Genomic DNA, 20,393 nt, shown 5'->3' on the forward strand with positions numbered 1-20,393 from the left:
TACCCAAGCACTTACTGTAAGCCAGCAGCTTTTTGTTTCCACAATTCCACAGATGATGGTGGAATGGTGTGTTTGTGTGTGTGCGTGTGTTTACAGACTGTCCCTCGCATCCTTGTGTCAGACCTTGTTTTTTTCCCTGCCTTTGTATATTTTATAACACAGGGTCAGTGAAAGGCCTGTGTTTCTTGCTCAAAACCTCCATTCTTTCTACTTTACACTTAATTTTCTTTCTTTTGTTTCTCAGTTCACATTATTAACACAAATGTTGTTGTCACTTGTGCTACTGGCTTTCCGCCGCAATGTCTCTTCAGTCTCTCAATCTTGCAGTCTCTTCCCATCCGTCTTGCTGTCGCCCTCTGCAAACAGCAGGGGGGAAATAACATCTCACCCTGTGACCAACCCTTGTTTATGTCCTGCTGTGATGCCAGCCTTCAGATGCGTTAAGAGAGGAAGCTTGGGTGCAGCAGGATCGTAGCATTTGGTCTGCCAGTGCCACCTTCTGTTCCTCCCTGCACCCCTCCTCCTCCCTCTGAGGCAGGAGCACATAGGCTCTGCCTCAACTTTCTCTCTGATCGCCTTATTGGGCTTCCTTTTTGCCTTTCTTTCCTTTTACATCCACTTTACGTTTCACCCTTCTCTCTATGGCCCCTCCCTTTTCCTTCTTTCTGCAAGTGGCATTCCTTGTTTACCTGCAGTGTGCATGCGTCAGAGCGCCTGGGCCAGTACAGTAGTATTAGTGATGCTGTAGCACTGCAGAGGAATGAGAGATCTGTACTACTGCTGCAGTCTTGACAGCTACGCCACGCTCAGGTCGTTGACCTCTAGCACTGCAGCAAACTCAATGCATATCACATGCTGAGCTGGAGGTATAGCTTTATTTATTTAAGCAGAGTATTGCTGATATCATGCTATTTTCATTCATACAATTCCATTAGATATGGAGGCTGCTGTTTCTTTTCTAACTCGCAGGAAACACATTCAAATAGTTCGAGCGGAGGTGTAATTTCATTCTCTTAGCTGAATCTTCCACATTTACTATGGACTTCTGTGAAAAATACTGATGACAACAGTATTTGAACTGCCTGTTAACGCTGTCCTTTCCTGCTGAAATTGAATATTCGTCTGCTTTTTTGTAACATGACTTCAACACATCATTATAAACCCTGTAAAGTTCCTCAAGGAAGTGCTCGTTAGTAATTCCAGAGCGTGAGACAGTAGGTCTTTCTACATATAGAGGAAAAATACTTATTTTGTACAGAATAGCTTCACAGACAACATACACAGAAGACAGCTGACAAACAGGGCCGTTGCATATACCTTACAGTGTGTGTATTTGTGCTGTGCATGTATGTATAGTTAAAGGCCAGTAATCCTCTGCCCTTGAAATCAGGTTCCCAAATTAGATCTGATCCCATTAGGATTATTTGCCAAAATTATCCAGAGTTAGTTAAGATGGAGGGTGTGCTGTAGGGGATTTAAAACAGAGATAGTGAGTATGGACAGGTAAGGTAAGGAAACATAGGGTAAACACTTTTTTAGATTCGTAGCACTGCATTGAATCTTTCACTGACAAGTGCATGCTACCAGCCACCAGGCCCTACAAATTGGTGCCGTTTTATTTGATTATATCTCTCGAGACATACTGGACCAGATGGTATCGCAGGTCATCATTGTTTGTGATGAGGCGGGGTTTATATGCCTTTATTATACAGTGGGTAAACAACAGTGAACAAGGGGATTGTGAAATGGAGAGTAACAAAGATCCCGCGCCAGACTCAAACCAGGCATGTTGCCGTTTATGATCAGCGCTTTAAACCCCTGGGCCAGCAAGGCGCAACAATTATCTCAATCAATTATCTAGACAGTGAACAGATAAAACTTTGAAGACATTAGTGTTGACCTCTGTAGGCCATTGGTGCTGGATGCAGGTGGGTAGAGCTAAGCTGTGTTTTTACTGGACCAGAGTTACTTATAACTAGACTTCAGTGCCTCACCTTGTCCTGTCTAAATCACCTGCATGGGAGTTTGCCGGGGCGCTGTGCTGCAACTGCTCTATAAGCAGAAACAAAATCAGGCACACTCTGTGCACGCTGTGTATCCCATGAGCTATCATCACAAGTGTGCCTTTCAGCATACAGAGAGTGAAGAAGCGATGAGAGGCTCAATTGGAGAAAGTGCAGTTTTGTCTGGAAGCTAGTTGCTATTCTATAGCTCGTAGATGAGCATGGTGCGCTGTATGTTCAGGTAAACTAAAATGCAGTGGGTTGTCCTATCTCATCCTTGTCTCCCTCCATCTTCTGACTCTCCTCCACCACCTGCCCCCTTTTCTTCACCTCAGTTTTCTCTCCTTCCCTTTCTTCCTCTTCATTTGCCTCTTGTGTCTTTCTCCATCTCGTCTCATCTTTCCCTGCCCCACTACTCCACTGCCTCCACCCTCTTCATCCCTCCCTTCCTCTCGCCTTGCTTCCTCCTCCCTCTCTCCTCGCCTGTCCAGTGGCGGTTCAGTGATGCAGTGATTCATAGCTGCAGTAGGCACTGCCTGATGGTCACATGACCAAAGCCTGCCTGACAACATGGGGAACAACACAAGCCTGGCTGGTGTGCGTGCAGGCTCACGCACATGCTCACACTCTCTCGTGCAAAACACACATACATACATGCGTCACACCGGCGCATGCTCATATCCTCTCATCTTTCTCACAGTCTGATATAACAGCATCACACAGATGCATTGATGGATGCCCATACCCTTTGCAACGTATTCAGCTTTTATGATTTTACTGATATTTACCTCCCATTACTACAAACAACTCTCTCAGCAGTATCCCAGTGCAACACTCAGCCCTAATGCATTATTCATAATCCTATACTTTATCCTCATAACCTTACAACTAACTCTAGAATCACCTGTATCATCTGTACATCTTACTTACTGTTGCCATCAATGGCATCAATAAAGCCAGTTGCGCATGCACTGCAATGCACAGTTCAGTCGTGTGTGTGTGTGTGTGTGTGTGTGTGCGCACTCTTGTCCCAAATGCAAATTACACTGTCTAATATGTCACTTACATTCCTATAATTCCAGTCAGATTACGATCTCTGTCTTCCATTTCGGTACTGGATGCTTGACATGCTTTCCACATTAGCACTGAAAATCAACTCTCCTCTCTTCCTTGTTGTTCATCTTTTGTGCAGGTGGAGCTGGGCAGGAAGCAGGAAGTGGTGGTGTATGACCAGAGTTCCAAAGAGACGGGGCATCTGTCCAAAGATGGCTTCGTGCACATTCTCATGGGAAAGTTGGAGGGCACCTTCCACAAAGTCTCCCTGCTCACTGGTATGCAAGAGTGTTTGTAGTGTGACAGTGGTGGTGTTGTGTTTCTTTCTTTTTTATCTGAACAAAAAACGTTCCCCTTGATCCAAAATGGAACATTTCTATCTAGATTTCATGGTGTTTCTTTGTTTGTTACCCGCTTCCTAGTGTACAGCAGGCAGGTGTGCGTCACCTCACAACTCCCTGGCTAATTTAAGCTGCTTGTCGTTCCACAGTTTGGTCAGCAGATGTCACTGATGAGCATGTCAAGTGTCCATCTCCTCAGTCACATTATACTAGTTGTTCCTCATTTCTTTACTGGAAAGTAATCAGATTTTCACAGGTATGTGTGTAGGTAGAAAGGAGAGGAGGAAGTATGAAAGCATGCAGCCTGGATACAAAGCCTCTGTGATGACTCTTTGATATTTAAGCTTCCCTGGAGTCGTTCTCTTACCCAGCACCACTGAAAAAAAGCTGAACCTCAACTTCAATCCTCTGGCCTTATTTACCACAGTTATTATCCTGTCATAGTGTCCACTAAGCACACTAAGACTTATAATTGAGCCCCAGCAAGACTGTTAATAGCCTTGTTGAGTTAATAACATCTCGATTGCGGTGGCTGCAGCTTTTTAAGGAACGACATCACACACACATCCACCAGAGGAGGCTTATGCATCCGTCCCAAATGTGTCAGTGCAGAAAGGACAGCGTAATCTGCCTCAGTCAGGATGGGAAATGAGACGTCAGAGGCGTGCTGCTCGGGCAAATCTCCGCTCTCTTCTCTGCATCCCCACATCCCCATTCTTCTCCTCCCCACAGTTCTCTGCCTCTGCTGGGAGATTAGCGCTTTTCCCTGAGTCATTCATACACGCCGAGGATTGCCCTGAAAGCACCCAGGCTCCACAATTAGTCACAGAGATATGTACTGAGCACATGCTTAGGCTGGGCACACCCACATGTACTGTGTGCGCACTCACGACCATGTTCGATATCATCAGCACAATCTCGCTGATTGTCTACAGAAGCCGGGACTCCCTCTTTTTTTGATCAGACATCATACCCTTCTTAATGAAAGACCCCTTGTCAGCGATTCCCTCTTAATCAGTCTCCTCAGCTCGCTCTCCCTACGTTTCTTCAGGGGAAAGAAAAGAGGACACACTTCTTCCATTTCTGTCCCGGCTTTTCTGCTGTTTCCACGACAACAGTGGCAGATTCCCCAGAAGGACTCAGCCAATGGCGCTGGCTGTTGTTTGGGTGGTTGTATTATTGGGGTCAGTGGAGCTAGCACCGTGTCTGTGATGTTTATAATGTTTATATGTGTGTATGTGGGTGGGCAGATGGGGGGGGGGGGTGATAACATGTGAATGAGTGCTGCTGGATCTGTGTGTGTGTCGAGGGAAGCTGCAGAGTTTTCATTGGGGGGGACTGTGTGAGAGACAAGAAGAGGAAATGGTTGCCAAGGCTTTTGAACAGTGCTTCTTAAATTATTTTAATTAACAAAACATGATGGCAATTTGTAAAATTACATTTACAAATTACCATCATGTTTAATCATGGTTTTGTACATTCTTTGCTTTGCAATCAACAAAAGCAAGGAGCATGTGGTCAACAAGGGGGGCTGTCTTGCTATTTGGGGTACAAAGAATCTTTGTGTGTGTGTGTGTGTGTGTGTGTGTGTTTTGAACAAACACCATATCAAGCAGGCTCCGAGGTAAGGGGTCATGCTGTACCATCGTGATCTCTTCACACACCAGCCACCTCAAGACAGACAGTATTTTTTTTAACATTTCACTGCTGAAATGATTAGTCAGATTTACAGAAATATATTGGCTATTGTCCATAATGTCAAACAATTTCTGGTTCCAGCTGCTCAATTGTTGCTTTTTTTTTCTCTCTTTTTTCGATCATTGTAAAATGAAAATATTTGGGTTTTAGACTATTGGTTAGACAAAACGAGTTATTTGAAGACATCACCAAGGGCTCTAAAATATTATTCGTTTTTTCCTTCCTTCCTTTTTCTCTGTTTTTCACATCATTCCTGGTTTTGCTAGGCTTTACTCCCCCTCTCACGTTCTTAAAGATTCAAGGTACTTTAAAATTGCAAACAGTAATCCTCCTTCTCTCTTTCTCCCCATTCATTCTCTTCCCTCCCTCTCCCCCATCTCCCTCTTTTCCAGCTCTTCTGCAGCACCTCTACTGAACCTCTGATTTATGATGCTAATAATTCCTACGATGACTTATTTTCAGCCTCACGTATGCAGACCAAACACACGCGCACAATACACACCGTAACATTGCTGCAAATCATGTGAGGGGTAGTCACATGATTTGCAGGAGGGTCAGAAAGAGAGATGAAAAGAAAATAATCCATAAATGGGATGGACAGGGTGAATAAAAGAATAATTACTGAGCTTGCTGTCTGGGTGGAAGAGGATTTTCTGCCTTATCTGTTTCTTATGCAGAAGCTTGCTAAAGTGAGATTAGGGCACAGTTAGCAGAGACACAAAGCAGGTTTATGTTTTTTCATATTTTAAAGCTACATTTTGATGACTTCAACATAAACTAGGGGAATTAATTGCAGGAAAGATGGGCATTTGGCAGATAATCTGCTTGAATGACATGCTACACAACCTAAATGCATGTACTGGGAATATTGATCTAAAAAACAATTGGTGACTCTTCTTATGTTTCTCTCCATTCACTAAATAATCAATAACTCCGGCATGGAGAGCGCACCACTTCCTAAATGTGGATGATGTCATGGAGCAAGCCATGTTCCAATAGGTCCATTGTTTTTGTGAATGAGACAAGTAGCTGTGCTGGGTAGCGAATGACTTTCACCCTGTGTTTACTTTGAAATGTATATTTACACAGGATGTGGTGTTGGTAGCAGTGGGGAAATGTTTATGCGTGCGCGCTCATGTGAATGCATGCGTTCGCGTGGGTCATGCTTGTGTACGCATGTATGTTTGCGTTATTACTTCATCTACTGTGTGAAAGTGTTTGTGAGAAACTTGTCTCTCTGAGTACAGCCATATTTTTTTTACCACAGCAATGATCTCACCCAGTTGGAGCTCAGGCTGATGTGTCTTTCCTTTTTCAGAGTTCTGACTTTGTGTGTGTGTGTGTGTGTGTGTGTGTGTGTATTTTTTTAATTTTTTTGTAGAGGAGGACATCGCTTGGTTGGAGCCAGCTGCCTCCCCAGTGGGTCTGAAGTTTGCGTGTTTCCCACCAATCCACAGCACACAGCCAAACCAAAAACAACAGAGACTGCCTGCTAGTGTGTAGCTAGGTGGTATGTTAGTTGATGCCAACTGCGTAGCTACGTCATGCGTCACATCGGCTCTGATGTAGGCCTGCCAGTATGAAATGTTTTGATGTTGGCCTCTTAACCTCATGTTCTAGTTTTAGCAGAAGACGCTGCAGAGACTGAACCGAAAGATAATAATGATCAAAAAGTGAAAAGAGAGAGAGAGAGAAAAGAAAGTGTGGAAATAATGCCCTCATGTACTGCAGATGAAAAGATAGTTGGATAATGGTTTCAAAAGGATGTGAGGTGGTGATAAAAATGACAATGCATTTTATTCATAGCGCACATGTTTTGTTGAAGTTCTGTAAAAACTGACAACCGGACATTAGTTTTAACAGGAAAATATAACAAGTGCAAAAAAAAGATTATAAGAGGGGCTGATAGGAAACACAGAGTTAGGTCATGAAAGAGGAAATTAAGGTGTAGGAACGGGGATGCAGGTTTGCAGGTGTGTATTTCATCCATCTTGTGTGTGTGTGTGTGTGTGTGTGTGTGTGTGTGTGTGTGTGTGTTTGCAGATGTGCAAGACTGCTCCTAATCTTCCCCAGCGCCATCTGCCAGTGTTTTTCGCAGGGTTACTAAAGCGCCACACGACTGGGTCAAAGTGATAGAACGAAAGGAGAGAAACGCATGACAGAGATGAGTTGTGACGACATGACGTGTCTAGATTCTCTGCACTGGGGAAACTGAGAGGGCAGCGTGTACATGCATCTGAGCACTGCCTTAACTCACAGTCCCCAGTTATCATTTGTCAAGAATAAATGTCAAACACTAGTTCCAAATTCCAAAATGTGAGGATTTCCTGCTTCTTTGTTTTATAGAATTGAATATTGAATGTATTTGGGGTTTGCGCTGTTGGTCAGACAAAACAAGCCATTTAGAGAGCGCATATAGTGAAAATGCTCACCATATGGGTGGAGCATTTTCACTTTTTTCAGACACCTATAGACTAAATGATTAGTCAATAAATCCACATATTAATTGATAATGAAATTGATTGTTAGTTTATGAACTAGCTGTTCACCAGGTGATTTGTCCACAAGGTGCAATCCAGATAGGTATGTAGATCTGACCTAACCTCCTCGTGTCACCGCTAAACAAGCTTGGTGAGATTTGGGCGGTGTCGACGTCCAAACTACATACTAACAAAGTCAAACCAGGTTTGAATATGTAGTGCTGTCTCAGTAAAAAGTGATAAAGTGTACTCAGATTAAAGTATACTTACATATTTGAACTTCACTTCATTTTCTGAGCTGTCTGCTTAGATGCTCACAAATGGGAAGATATGTAGTATACTGTGATGACTGAATTTAAGACATAGTATGTAACTGGGACAGTTTGGTTTTTACAGGTTAGCTCGCTGACTCCCACGCTGTCAGCCGGCCAGCTCAATGCAAAAGCATACAGGATGAGACATGGCGATGACAGACTGATGGGAGGTATTAGGAGATGAAAGGTCCCGCTCTCTCTCTCTCTCTCTCTCTCTCGCTCTTCTCTCGTTTTCTTTCTTTCGCTCGCTCTGTCTTTCTCTCACACACACTAAAAACACACACAGGAGCTGCTGCGTATCCCGGGGCTTTGAAGAGATCAGGTTAGGGTGTGACTGCACAGACAGAGGTACAAAGGTCAATTCAGTTATGTCGTTCTGCTGTGCTGTTATACAACGGGGCGGCCCTTGTGCATGCGTGCATGTGTGTGTGCGTGTGTGGATCAGAAAGAAGCTGAAAAAGTGAGGTAATCGTGGGAGGCCGAATCTCACAATGCAGCCGTTCACAGAGACATTCCAATGAGCTACATAAGGAGGTCTGTTTGTATCAGTGTGTACGTGTGTTTTTGTGTGTGTGTGTGCGCATGTCTGCATGAATATGTGCATATGAAGTAGTGCGTGCACGCGCATGAGGCAATGTTTGAGAGTGCATGTGTGAGAAAAAGAAAAAGACAAAACAGAAGGAGGAGAGCTATTGAGGAGATGAGGTAATACTCTTTAGACATTTCATCCTGTGTGTGTGTGTGTGTGTGTGTGTGTGTGTGTGTCGAAGAGCTCATTCAGTGAGGCGGGCCGTTGTGCTGACCTGTACTGTGTTCGTCAGCCTCTTCGGAGCTGAAAGTCTTGCTTCTTCTTCTCCCTCTGGAGCCCAGCAGGAAGTCATAATCTGAACAAGCCTGAGGAGAGAAAGCCACCAGAATCTCTGCCAGAACAAATGCACACACATGTGCATGCACACCTGCAGAGCTGTTAAGTGCAATTGTGTGCGGGATGCTCCGACAGACATAAATAATAAATTTTTTGGGAATAAAAACACTTTTAGAGAAAGTGCATTTTCTTGAGGACCCAAAGGTGCTGCCTGCATCTCTAGTCTTGCCGTTTATACCTTCGTGATGACCATCAGGTTGACATGACCAACTGAGCTGTGTAATCAGTGTTTGAGTGACATTTATTTACCATTCTGTGCCTCCAGGTGTGTTGTGATTGGCCACAGTGTAGGTCAGAGAGGTTGCACATGTGCCTGGGGTCCATGTTCTCCCTTCCTCCAGCCGTCTTCGTCTTTCCGTCATCCCCCGCTTAACCTCCTAATCTGTCCTCTCTGCACCTCCTTGCCCCTTTCTCCTCCTTTCCCTCCCCTTCCATCTGATCCCTCTCCATTACGCTGTGGGGAGCTCCAGCAGATCAATGATTTCATTGAGAAGGAGCCAGTGGTGCCATTAGGAGGTGAGCTCACCTTCCCCGGGGAGATCTGACACATTATTCTCAATGACCTCGCCTTCCTTTCCACCTCTCCTTCCACCTCTCCTTCAGCCCCTGTCACCCCCCCCCCCCCTTCTGTTTGACAGTGCTGAGAACAGAGCTCTATTTTTAGGCCCAGACTCCTGCGGTCGTCACATCTGGCGCCAGTGGCCTCTGCTCTCTCACCCTGGCCTGTAGATACACAAACACACATGCACGCACGCACACACACACACACTGGCCCCACCCCAGCATGCACCAACGGAGCAAAAGGTCAAAGAAAATGGCTTACAAAAATATCTATGACATCACCTCCCTGCTCTGAAAAGCATTACAGACTTTGAGAAGCCTTGGAGCTGCAGGGTGACACGATGCCGTGTTTTGCAGTCACTCTGCGGGTATGCTCCTTTTTTTAGGCACACACCTTGATGATGTATTGTGCAAATGTTTAAATTTCACACACTCCTGCAAGCGAGCAAATACATGCACATGTGGTCACACAAAAACACACACACACAGACACATATAATATGAAAACAGGGCCCAGAGGAGGCCTGTACTGAGTTTTATGTAACAATGTTCTGTTTCTGCCAGTGTTCTCACCCCCTCCCTCGTCTGTCTCATTGGCCTCACATGATGAGCTTGATGTCATTTTCCCCTTCTTTCCCTCAAAACCGGAGAACAAAACAGGCCACCGTGTGTGTGTGTGTGTGTGTGTGTGTGTTTATGTGAGCCACTGCCAAATGTTTCCACCATGACGTGATCTCCCTGCTCTGCTTGCCTCCTGCTCCTCTTCCCGTTCTCCTCCATCACTCAGAGTCCCTTGCTGGCTCGAAAGGGGCCACACACACAAGAACACAAGTGAAATATAGTCATACAAAGATGCACGCAGAGGAGATATGCATAAATTCCATTTAATGCGGCTAAACATTAGAGCTGGTCAGACACACAGACATACATTTAATTTTTTTTCCTACAAGATGCAGTTTGCCTGTTTTTTAAGAAGTGAAGCTTGCGGAGAAATCATGTGGGACAGTGCTTTTACCACACTGCCTTAAATACTTCTACCGTAGTTGTTTAAGCTGCGTTGTGTATACAACCATTTCACAGTACATACCTTCTGGCTCCTGCTGCATTTGAAATCTATCTAGAGGCCTTTTGAACATCCCAACCCACCCCTGTCATGCATTCATCCAGCGTGGAATAAAAATAGTTTGTTTAAACTGTTACCTAGGCAGTGTCAACACATCAGGTCAACAGGAGCTGAAGTTGAACAGCCCGCTATCCCGGGCCGGTTTCTCCTCACTACGTCCCTCATCAGCACCTCATAACTCGAACCGCACCATGAATTTGGGCCAAGTGCTTCGTAGTTTGGTTGCTGCGCCATCAGTTTACTGCTGCAGCATTTATTCTGATGACTCTGACACACATGTGGAGTGGAAATTTCCAAAGGCAGAAGAAAAGGGGAAGGATTAGCTAAAAATTATGCTAGTTTATCCTACCCAGAGCTGGCTTGCATCCACCAGATTCCATTCATGCTCGGACTGCCCACTGCCGATCCTGTCATAGCGTCATTCCCTGGAACAATGGTGGATGTTTATCAGCGTGCTGTCTTGGTGTACTTTATCTCCGGTATGCTGCTTCCTTACTTACTAATTGATTGCCATGTTTTTTCTCAGCAGCTTTAATCAGATTTAGTCTGCACCGCCGCCATGTGGATGAGGTTCTATTTCTTGGCAGTTTTTTGAAGTGTGTTACAGTATGAGAATATCTATTTTAATGTGCAGTTTGCTGTCAATCTCCCCAAAAAAGACAGTGGGATTTTCTTTTCCAGCTCACTGGTACAGCGGTGGACTAGTTGCCTGTAGTAGAGCAGAGAGTTTAAATCCTCAGCGGTTTAACACTTCCTGGTATGTACACAGACTTGTAACAGAGGTCTTATTACTGTAAATACATGCTGACCACACAAACTTTTGGGCTGAACCTCTGGGGCTGCGGCTGCTTCCTGATGAACGCGGGAGATTTTCCATTGCCACAGCAACAGGCTAATTTTGTTCAAGGCAAGCCCAAGGCCCCAGATTGAGGAATGCAGCAGTTTGTGATCATTCCCGGACCTCCTGATATCTCCCCCTCTGCACACAACATAAACACACTCAGAGAGTCGCACATACACACATGCAGAGATAAAGGCAGCCTACAGAGAGGCTGCTTCCCCTTCTGTTGTGTAACTATTTCCTGTTTCTGCGAAAAGTGACATCGGGGCTCCCCAGGGTGAAAGAGGGCGACGTCTAGGGAACTCAGCAGGTATGTGGACAAATTTGCGTCATGAGTGTTTGGGCATTTATACGTTAACATGATGAACACTTGATTTTGATTCAGGAAAAGCTCACAAGTCCCGCCGTCAGCTTTAAAAATAATTTAAAAGGCATTACGAAGGCGTTGGCAGGGCACACAGAAACGGCTTGCCCAGTTCCTCTCACGACATTGCGTCATTCTTTCTCTATTGTTCTTCTGTAGCTGGTGAAGTGATGTCACTGGAGTGTTGTGGATGTGACACATTCACGTACGCACACACACACTCTGTCTCCAGGGCCTTTAATGTCAGGAAAACGACCCTGACCCCGAGTGTAGCGATAGCCGCTGTCACCATGTCCTGTACGCCCAAATACAATCTCCAGGGTGTAACGCCTAACTGCTGCTGCATGTCTGTGAAAATGTTAGCTCACTAGAACATCAGCAGAAATATGACATTTCCATCTCTGTTTGGAAATGAATGATCTGAAAATCATTCTTTCCTCCAGCAGTGATACGCATTTCAGGTCAGAGGAAAAACTGGGACTCTTTCACCGTGCCATGAGTCATGCTGCATGTGCTGATGAGATAATAGGAGTTGCTGTGTAAAACAATATTGTGGGGAAACTGATCATACCACTCAGCAACAGGCACAGACCGACACTCTGGATAGACTACAGAGAAACACAGTCTGAGCTAATTGTGAGACAGGTATACAGGATGCTGGTAGATACAGAGCAGTGTGTGTGTGTGTGACCAACAGGGGACCAGATGGCTTCCAGCACTGGTGTCAGGACAGTGTGTCTGTCAGCCTGCCTGCTGCGCTGCTAGGAGCTAATTAACACTGAACTGATCTGAGACCTGCCTGTCAGTTTGCATGTAGCAGCAGTGCAAGCTCATTAAAAACAAACTGATGCCGCTGTCAGCTCCTCTCTGTTGGAGCTGCACAGCTATTACACTGACGTGTGTGTGTGTCATACAGTCCTTTATGCACGAGACAGTGAGAGAGGGGGGGTTGAGGTGTGTTACTGCCTTCATGTGCTTCAAGGAAAATCTGTGCATCCCAGCTCAGCATTTAGAAAGAAATAACCATCCGTTATGCTCAAGTGAACCTGTGAAGACAAACTCACCTCTGGGGAAATCAGAGGAGGGCAGAGAGTAACCTCTCTTTTTACAAACACACACCCACACACACACACACACACACACAGTCGTTAGTATGCATGCTGTATACAACCTCAGAAAACAGCTGTGAGGTGTCTCACTCTTGGCTAAAATGAACATTAACTTTATGCTCTCACACTTTTACACAAAGTGAATGCACAGGCTTTATATGTATGCAAAGATACTGTAAGCACATGCCTGCGGGGGCCAGCAGCATTTCATATTGAGGCTTAACACCCCCCTTTTTATTCCACACACACTGCTGAATATCTCCAACTGGGATTTTTAAGTAGTTCATCTGGTTTATGAGGGCCCGTCTGGTCCTGAAAGCCCCCCTTGGCGTGTTTGATAGCTTACCCTCTTCTCTCCTGTGTGTGTGTGTGTGTGTGTGTCTTTTGTATATGTGCTTAGTGTTTATACAGTATCTGTGTGTAAACTAATTTTTTCCCCTAGTGAGATAGATTTACTGGTGCAGTAGCCCAGGGTGCTGAGCTCCTCCAGGGGGTTAAGTTGTTTGGAGGGAAGGGGGTCTGCTGCATGACTGATGCGTGCAGGCCTCCCTCCAGGCTGCACAGATAGAGATGAAACTATCTCATGCATGAGCATACAAACATGGCCAAGTAGTGCATCAGGGCTCCCTTAATCTCATACACCCTCCTCCCGCTGGTCTTCACATCTAAGAAGCCCCTTTCCTCCATCTCCCTCTGGTGTCCTTTTTTTTCACCTCCTCGGAAAAATCGTGTGTGACGGGGTGTAAATTGAGGAAGGGAGTTTTTATAAATGCAGGTGGGCAGGCACATGGATTAGGAGAGAGTACTGGCACACACACTTACACTAGTGCTAGTTATTGTTTGGATTATTTTTTATATCTGTGAAATATGATGAATGAGTTTCAAAATAATATAATGGAATTTTTCTATCTATCTGTGCATCAGCGTTAAATTAAGAAATTTGTAAAGTAAAATAAAGTATTAAATTGTAAAACATTTCCCATTTTAGATCAACAAATTTTTTTTTGAAGAATAAAATAAGTAGCCTTAGAATCTGTCCATGCTGTAGATGGCAACTGTCAATACTTGACACTTTTTGATACTTGATACTACATTTCCATCAGTACTGAGGTTCGATACCGAGACCCTAACATACACACACACACACTCACACCATTACCCTCTGCACCATTAATGTCCCTTTGCGAGATGACTACATCATTTGAGCTACTATCTCCCTATGGATTCAAACACCCCCTCATTACTTCAAGCACCCCCAGCTACCTTATCTCCACCTCCTCTCCGCCTGCCCTCCCCCAACCTCAATTGCTCCATCCATCCTCCCCTCTCCTTCCCTTGGTGACTACCTCACCCCCCAGGCATGGCAGCTGTGTTCTCCTGTAGGCATTACATCACTGCAAGAGCAGCCTTGTTACTGATCCCCGACAACCAGCGCTATCAACACACACACACACACAGACACACATACACGTGCACATGCACATATACTTGTGTTTGCACACATTGGAGCAAATAACTGTCTACCCTGCCTCGAACCCCTGTAGGAATGTCTTTCTCTTACCTTACGCCGTTCATCCTTGTCATACATGGTTGCAACACGCACTCGCACACAATGAATTCAAACACACATAAACTCACAGTCTTCATCACCCTAACCTGCCCTATCCGGGGAATGACGTCTCTCCTTCCTGTGATATCCTGACAGATGATCTGTGGTGTAGAATGGCACTCCTGTCGCTGCCTGTCTCACCAGGGAGAGAAGGGGGTACTGGTGTTGACAAAATATTTTAAATTAAAAATATTTTATTTAAATTATGACACATAGGTACAACCCTACATGGAACAGTTTTACATAGAATATACAATACATCTAGATAGAGTGTTAAGAAATTATTGTTTGCCTTGGTCATTTTACACTGAGATGCTGTGTTTCACCTCATCCTATATCCTTAGAAATTACATTTTACAAAAATCACTGACTTCATTTTGTTTCACAGTCCACATGACCGTGAGTGTTGAACGTGGTTCAAAAGTCTCTGTTTTAAGGGTTCAAAAACACCAGAGTAGTGTGGATGCTAGGTGTAAACGTGGCAAAGGTTATGCGTTTTAAAACAACAATGTGTTGGTATGGATATAGCCCCAGTACATAATATAATTGCTTCCACAACAGCTCACAAACACAAAACTAGATTATAATGTGAAAAAACATTGAATCCAAACATGCATGTCCTCATCTCTGCAGTAGTCAGGCGTAGATAAAGTCTTTCATATGTTCATCTACCACCAACACTCTTAACACCCATTGCTCGTACATGAGCGATATTCGTTCTCTATTTCTGTTTGCAACACTCACAGCACACTTAGTGGCTTTCCGTGCAGAGAGGCTGTGCCATGTTGCTCTTGTCTACAAAGCCCCTTTTGCCTTCACGCACCTTCTCTCTTTCTGCCTTAGACCGCTATCTCATACTCATCTGCACTTCTCCCCCTGTCTTTTTTGGCTGGTCCCTATGTGTGTGTGTGTGTGTGTGTGTGTGTGTGTAAACTGTGCGTTGTCCCAGTAACAAGACCTCTCCCATAAAAGCACGCTCTAAATCTAAGAGATGTCAGAGAAGGTTGGTGCTCGGAGTGACCCTCCTACCTATTTCTGTCGCAGCAGGGCAAACATGTGCAGTCAATAAAGAAGGCCTGGCTGTCATTTATAGCGTCTTGGCTGTAATCCTCTAATTAACACACCTACTATTCTGAGCCTTGTTACCCTGCTGAGGACTAGAGGAGGAGGAGAGGGGTATACAAAGAGCGAGGGCATGGTGTTTGCATTGGGAACTCAAAAGAGTTTGACCATTAAAACATTGCTGCCTACTTTGTTTTGTTGCTGCTGGCTTCCACTGGTGTGGGTTTGCAGGTGTTAGGAAATTGTGTGTTTCAAAGCTGGTTTTGTGGCTTTGAGCCACACAGACAGAGCAACTAAACCGAGGTGTGGATTCAAACCGGGGTGATGATCAGTGTGTTTTAAGTGTAGTGACCCCAGGTGACCACTGTGGAGTGCCACACCTGCTCCAACCAACTGCAGACGAGGAAAAAAGTGTGTGTGTGTGCGCGTGCTTCCCTGTGTGCGAGTGTGTCTGTATTCTGAATGTGTGTTTGTTCTTGGGTCTTTATCCTCCCAAAACCAATGTCTGCATTTTTCACCAAGCTCATCATCGCCAAGTGACCTATTTCCTCTCCCGCTCTCTCTCTCAGTGACCCGCAGTTGAATAGAGGGTGACGTAAGGCTGTTCTCACCCGTGTGTGATCATTCAGGGGTCTACAGTGATGAGATGAGGTCAGTCAGTCAGCATGCAGCTGGCCCCCTAACCAGACAGCCTGTATAAGCTTATTTGCCTTTTTTTGGAGCTGGGCTCGCTGTGGTGATGACTTAATTTAAGTGAAGCCCATCTGACCTGGTTTGAATGGGACCAGTGGACCGTGATGTCTCAACCTGAGGCTGAGCATACAGTGAGACATATTTGACTGACTTCACGGCTGTTTTAAGGAATATGTGCTATTTATTATCAGCAAGAAGCTGAATGATATTGCCGACAAAGATATTGCCATTTTAAATTTGTTGATTATACAAACCAAAATGAAGTGGTCTCCTATGTTAAGGTGCTTCATTTTGCGTTTTGTGCTTTAAAATGTATTTATAACACCTGTACGTGCATAATAATTAGATAACTTTCCGTTAACATTCAGTCTCCTCCAGCGGTTATGTTAAGTCCTGTGCTGCTTTCTCTCCATAGCTGGACTTGTGGCCTACATGTTTGCCATTCCATAGTAAAGTACCGGGAGTCTGTGGCTTGTCAAATTGGTTATGGCTGCAGACCACAAGCTTGTTTGGTCTTCTCATCACCTCTAGTTGTCCCTTCCTCTTTTGTCTGCTTTCTTTCCCCCCTACTCCCCACCTCATCTCTACAGCGTAGCTTTCTTTCTCCTCTCCTCTCTACCTTTTTATCCTCAAACATGGGAACACAGTGTCCAAACACAGGCGAGTTAGACATGAACCAGCGCAGGAAACATGGTGAAGTCACACACATTCCCTCACCTTCAGAGACAAATCAGCTTTCAACACACTGACACAGTCTTAATCCCCCTTGCACTTTGCAGCTACAGTACATTTAAGGCAATCAACCTGATGTAGGTATTCAGCATCTTGCTGATACACTGAAGAGCTTTAATAAAGGAGCAGAACTCTTTTTACTTTAAAAAATTTAAAATGAATTAAATATGAAAATTAAATAGGATAGTTGAATAGCATAATTCATACTCGTATTTATTGCTTTGAAACTATCAAGTTCACAAACCCTCAGCAAACATGAATCATCTTTCATATTAAGAAGCACCTTGTCACGCTCATCAACAGAGGCCTCTTTTTATAAGCCAAACATTTTCCTCTCTTCCCTGTAATCAACAACATAGAGACTATTCACTCTTGTTGCAGTGTGTATGTGTCTGCTAACCAGGCCGATAGCTGTGTCTTAGCCTCCATCATCCCCTGATAGAGCCCTGCTCTTCAGCTAGGCCCCTGAGGTGGCCGCATATTTGTTGGGTGAGTAAGGAATGTGGTTACATGCCTTAGACATTAGCTATGACGGAGCGCTGGCTCCACTAGAGAGGGAGGGTGCAAGGGAGGTAGCAGAGGAGAAGGAGGGAGGGAGGGAGGGTAGAGTCTGAGATCACAGCAAGTGAGCTCATTCACCCCCAGAGCTCGAGGAGAGAGTGCAGCTCCGTCATTCTCTTTGCTGAGAGAGAGAGAGAGAGAGGAGAAGGGAGGGAGAGAGAGGGGAGGAGTGTAAGCCAGCAACTGAGCGAATGAGAGACAAGGAGAGTGGAACAGCACAACAATAGTGGGTTGCTCTTCTGGCTGTGGACTCACAGAGACAGAGAGAGCGCTCAGAGAGACACAGAGGCTCTGTAAACCAGCTGCAGGCTCATTACAGCTGGCTTATTACGTACAGGCAATACAGACCACTCGCTTTTCTTTTTCCTCCTGCTCTCTGAGTGGCGACCATTCTTCAGAAAACCACAGAATTACTAAAGATTGATGCAGGAGCATTTTAGGAATTTTTGTGGTCATTGCATGGGATTTTTGGCCGTAGGAGTGTGTGCACAGACATTTTGGACTAGTTTTTGTTGTACCGGGTCTGTTCTCTGAGGGTCAGCCCCTGGACACTGGAACAGTGGACTTGAGCAGCAGCAGCAGGAGTTTTGTGTACTTGGGATTTTTACACTCAGACTGTGGGCTCACCGTAATCAGCCCTCTAAGGAGAACACTTCTGTTTGTTTGTTCTGACATTTTTTGTGTTGCGAGGGCTCGCTCCGTCCCTGAAATAAGGAGCACCAGAACATTTCCATCCGTGTGTGTGTGTGTTTGTGAGTGCGTTCTGGGGGATGCCTCTGGATGTGGTGATTACCCCAGCGGAGGACTGTTTTTGGTCGGACCTGCAGGACACAGACATGAGGCTGAAGATCAGGGTCCGTCGAATGAAGGAGGGGAGAGAGCTACGAGGTGTGTATCCACCTGGACTCAGAGGAGGAGAAATTGTGTGTGTGTGTGTGTGTGTGTGTGTGTGTGTGTGTGTGTGTGTGTGTGTGTGTGTGTGTGTGTGTGTGTGTGTGTGTGCGCGCGTGTAAGGATATGACAACATCCCTTTCTGACTAGTAACATGAGAATGTAGGCCTTTGTGTGAAGAGGTTACAGAGCTATGATACATGTTGAAGATGCTAAGACTATGAAGTATGATTTAATGTAATATAAACGCAGACGTTGTTGGGGATTTGGCTGCAACATACACCACTGTTGTATACAGGATGAGAAGCTGTGTATAAGGGGAAAGCCCCTGATAATGGTTTGTGCACTGCCGATGAGTAAAAAGGCACAGTCTCAGGTACTGAGGTATTCCAGTCCCACACGCTACAAATGAGAGATAGGTGTGAATTGAATTTTAAGGATGTGTACTGGATTAATTGTGAGATTTACTGTTACAACAGGCCAAAAGAATACATCCACCCAGCCAGACCTGCTAATTGTTTCCCCACCTTTTTGTTTGTACAGTTAATGTCTTTAGAGAGTCAGAACAGGAAAGGGGAGGATTAAGAGGATGACATTATGAAGACGAGAGGCGATGAAGAGGAAAGAGAGGAGAGAAAAAGGGCTCAGGGGGAAGAATGAGAGCCATGACCCGCGGTATGACATAGTGCTTATGCTCTCTCAGCCTGTGGTCATTGAGATGTAAAACTATCACAAAGACTCTTTCTCTTTCTTCTCCTGTGCTCTTGGCTTTTCTCTCGCTCCTGCTCCCTCTCTCTGTCTCTCTCTCTCCCTCTGCAGATGGTGTCTTGTGGAGATTATGTTATCAATATGTGTGCAGTGTGCACTGCAGGTGTTTAACATAACACCTTTCACGCAGAGCGATGAGGCAATGCATGAAAATTATTTTTATATGAACGCAACACACTTACATGCATAATACACAAAATATGTGAAAGTTCTACTTTGATACGTAATTGTCATAAATGTATGAGAATGTGAGTGTAAAGTTTGTATGCAAATGTAGATGTTACGTGCACATCAGGGCATATGAGAAAGCCGGTTCAAAGCAGTTAGCACAGTAGCTCTCCACACCTGCCACACTTCACACTGTTAGGTGTGTGTTTCTTTGTGCATGTGTGTGTGCGCGTGTATGCAGGTCATCTCAGCCAGGTCTTGCTGCTGGAAGTGTCAAACTTATTAGTTCAGAAAAAGCAAACAAGAAAATCACACATTTACCATCAGCAGGTAAAAATAGAATTGTCGGTCACAGGTTATGATTTTGAGGCACTTCGACATGTCTCTGTGGAAATAGGCTACAAACCCGCCTGTAATTTACAGGAGGTCTATTTGTGGTCCTGTATTGCAATAACACAGTACTGCTGAAACAGCAGTTGATCAAAGTGACATGCTCCCGCTATCTGTCCACTAAGATAGAGGAACAATAAACAGTTTAACCATCAGCCAGGATGTCATGTTAATCATACAGTCATTCCCAGCTGTCATCAACCTGCCGCCCTGCAGGAAAAAAGATGACCTCATCCCACTAGCTCATCTATACTCTGTCAATCTACACATTTCTGACAGACGTGGCCCACTCTACCCCCCTAAATCACACACACTCCCATGGTTTCTCCAGGCTGCAGCACACCCTTTGTGGAGCTGAGTGGTACATGTGTGCAATGATGTCATGTTAGGATGTTGGTGTGGGGGGGAGGGGGGGGGGTCACATTGAGATGCTAATGTCCCCTCATAGTGGAAGGGACAGCTGGAGGGGCGCAGAGGATGGCGTCATGTCTCCCCCGATATGAACCAGAGAAGAGAGCGATGGAGGGAGGGATGGAGGGGAGTGGGGTATTCATTCAGGCAGATCAATGCCCCCAGGCTGTGCAAGGGTGGGTGGGTGGGTGTGTGTGTGTTTGTACATGCCTGCCTTGTGTGTTTCACCCCTCTGCATTAACAGATGAGTTAAAGAGGGCAACTGAAAGCTACACAGAGGCTGAAACACACACAGA

At 45.1% G+C, this 20,393-nt stretch overlaps 1 protein-coding gene across 1 annotated transcript in view; it reads left to right on the plus strand.

Moving 5' to 3' along the window:
* The window catches only part of dusp8a (dual specificity phosphatase 8a), a 41,510-nt gene that overhangs the window by 12,502 nt on the left and 8,615 nt on the right, over window positions 1-20,393 (plus strand). Inside the window, 1 exon segment of the mRNA XM_038705288.1 lies at window positions 3,196-3,334. Coding sequence (XP_038561216.1) covers window positions 3,196-3,334 — 139 coding nt within the window.

Source organism: Micropterus salmoides, unplaced genomic scaffold (genome assembly GCF_014851395.1).
Source record: "Micropterus salmoides isolate LMB-PRFRI ecotype aquatic unplaced genomic scaffold, ASM1485139v1 Ms_hic_scaffold_8, whole genome shotgun sequence".
NCBI lineage: Eukaryota > Metazoa > Chordata > Actinopteri > Centrarchiformes > Centrarchidae > Micropterus > Micropterus salmoides.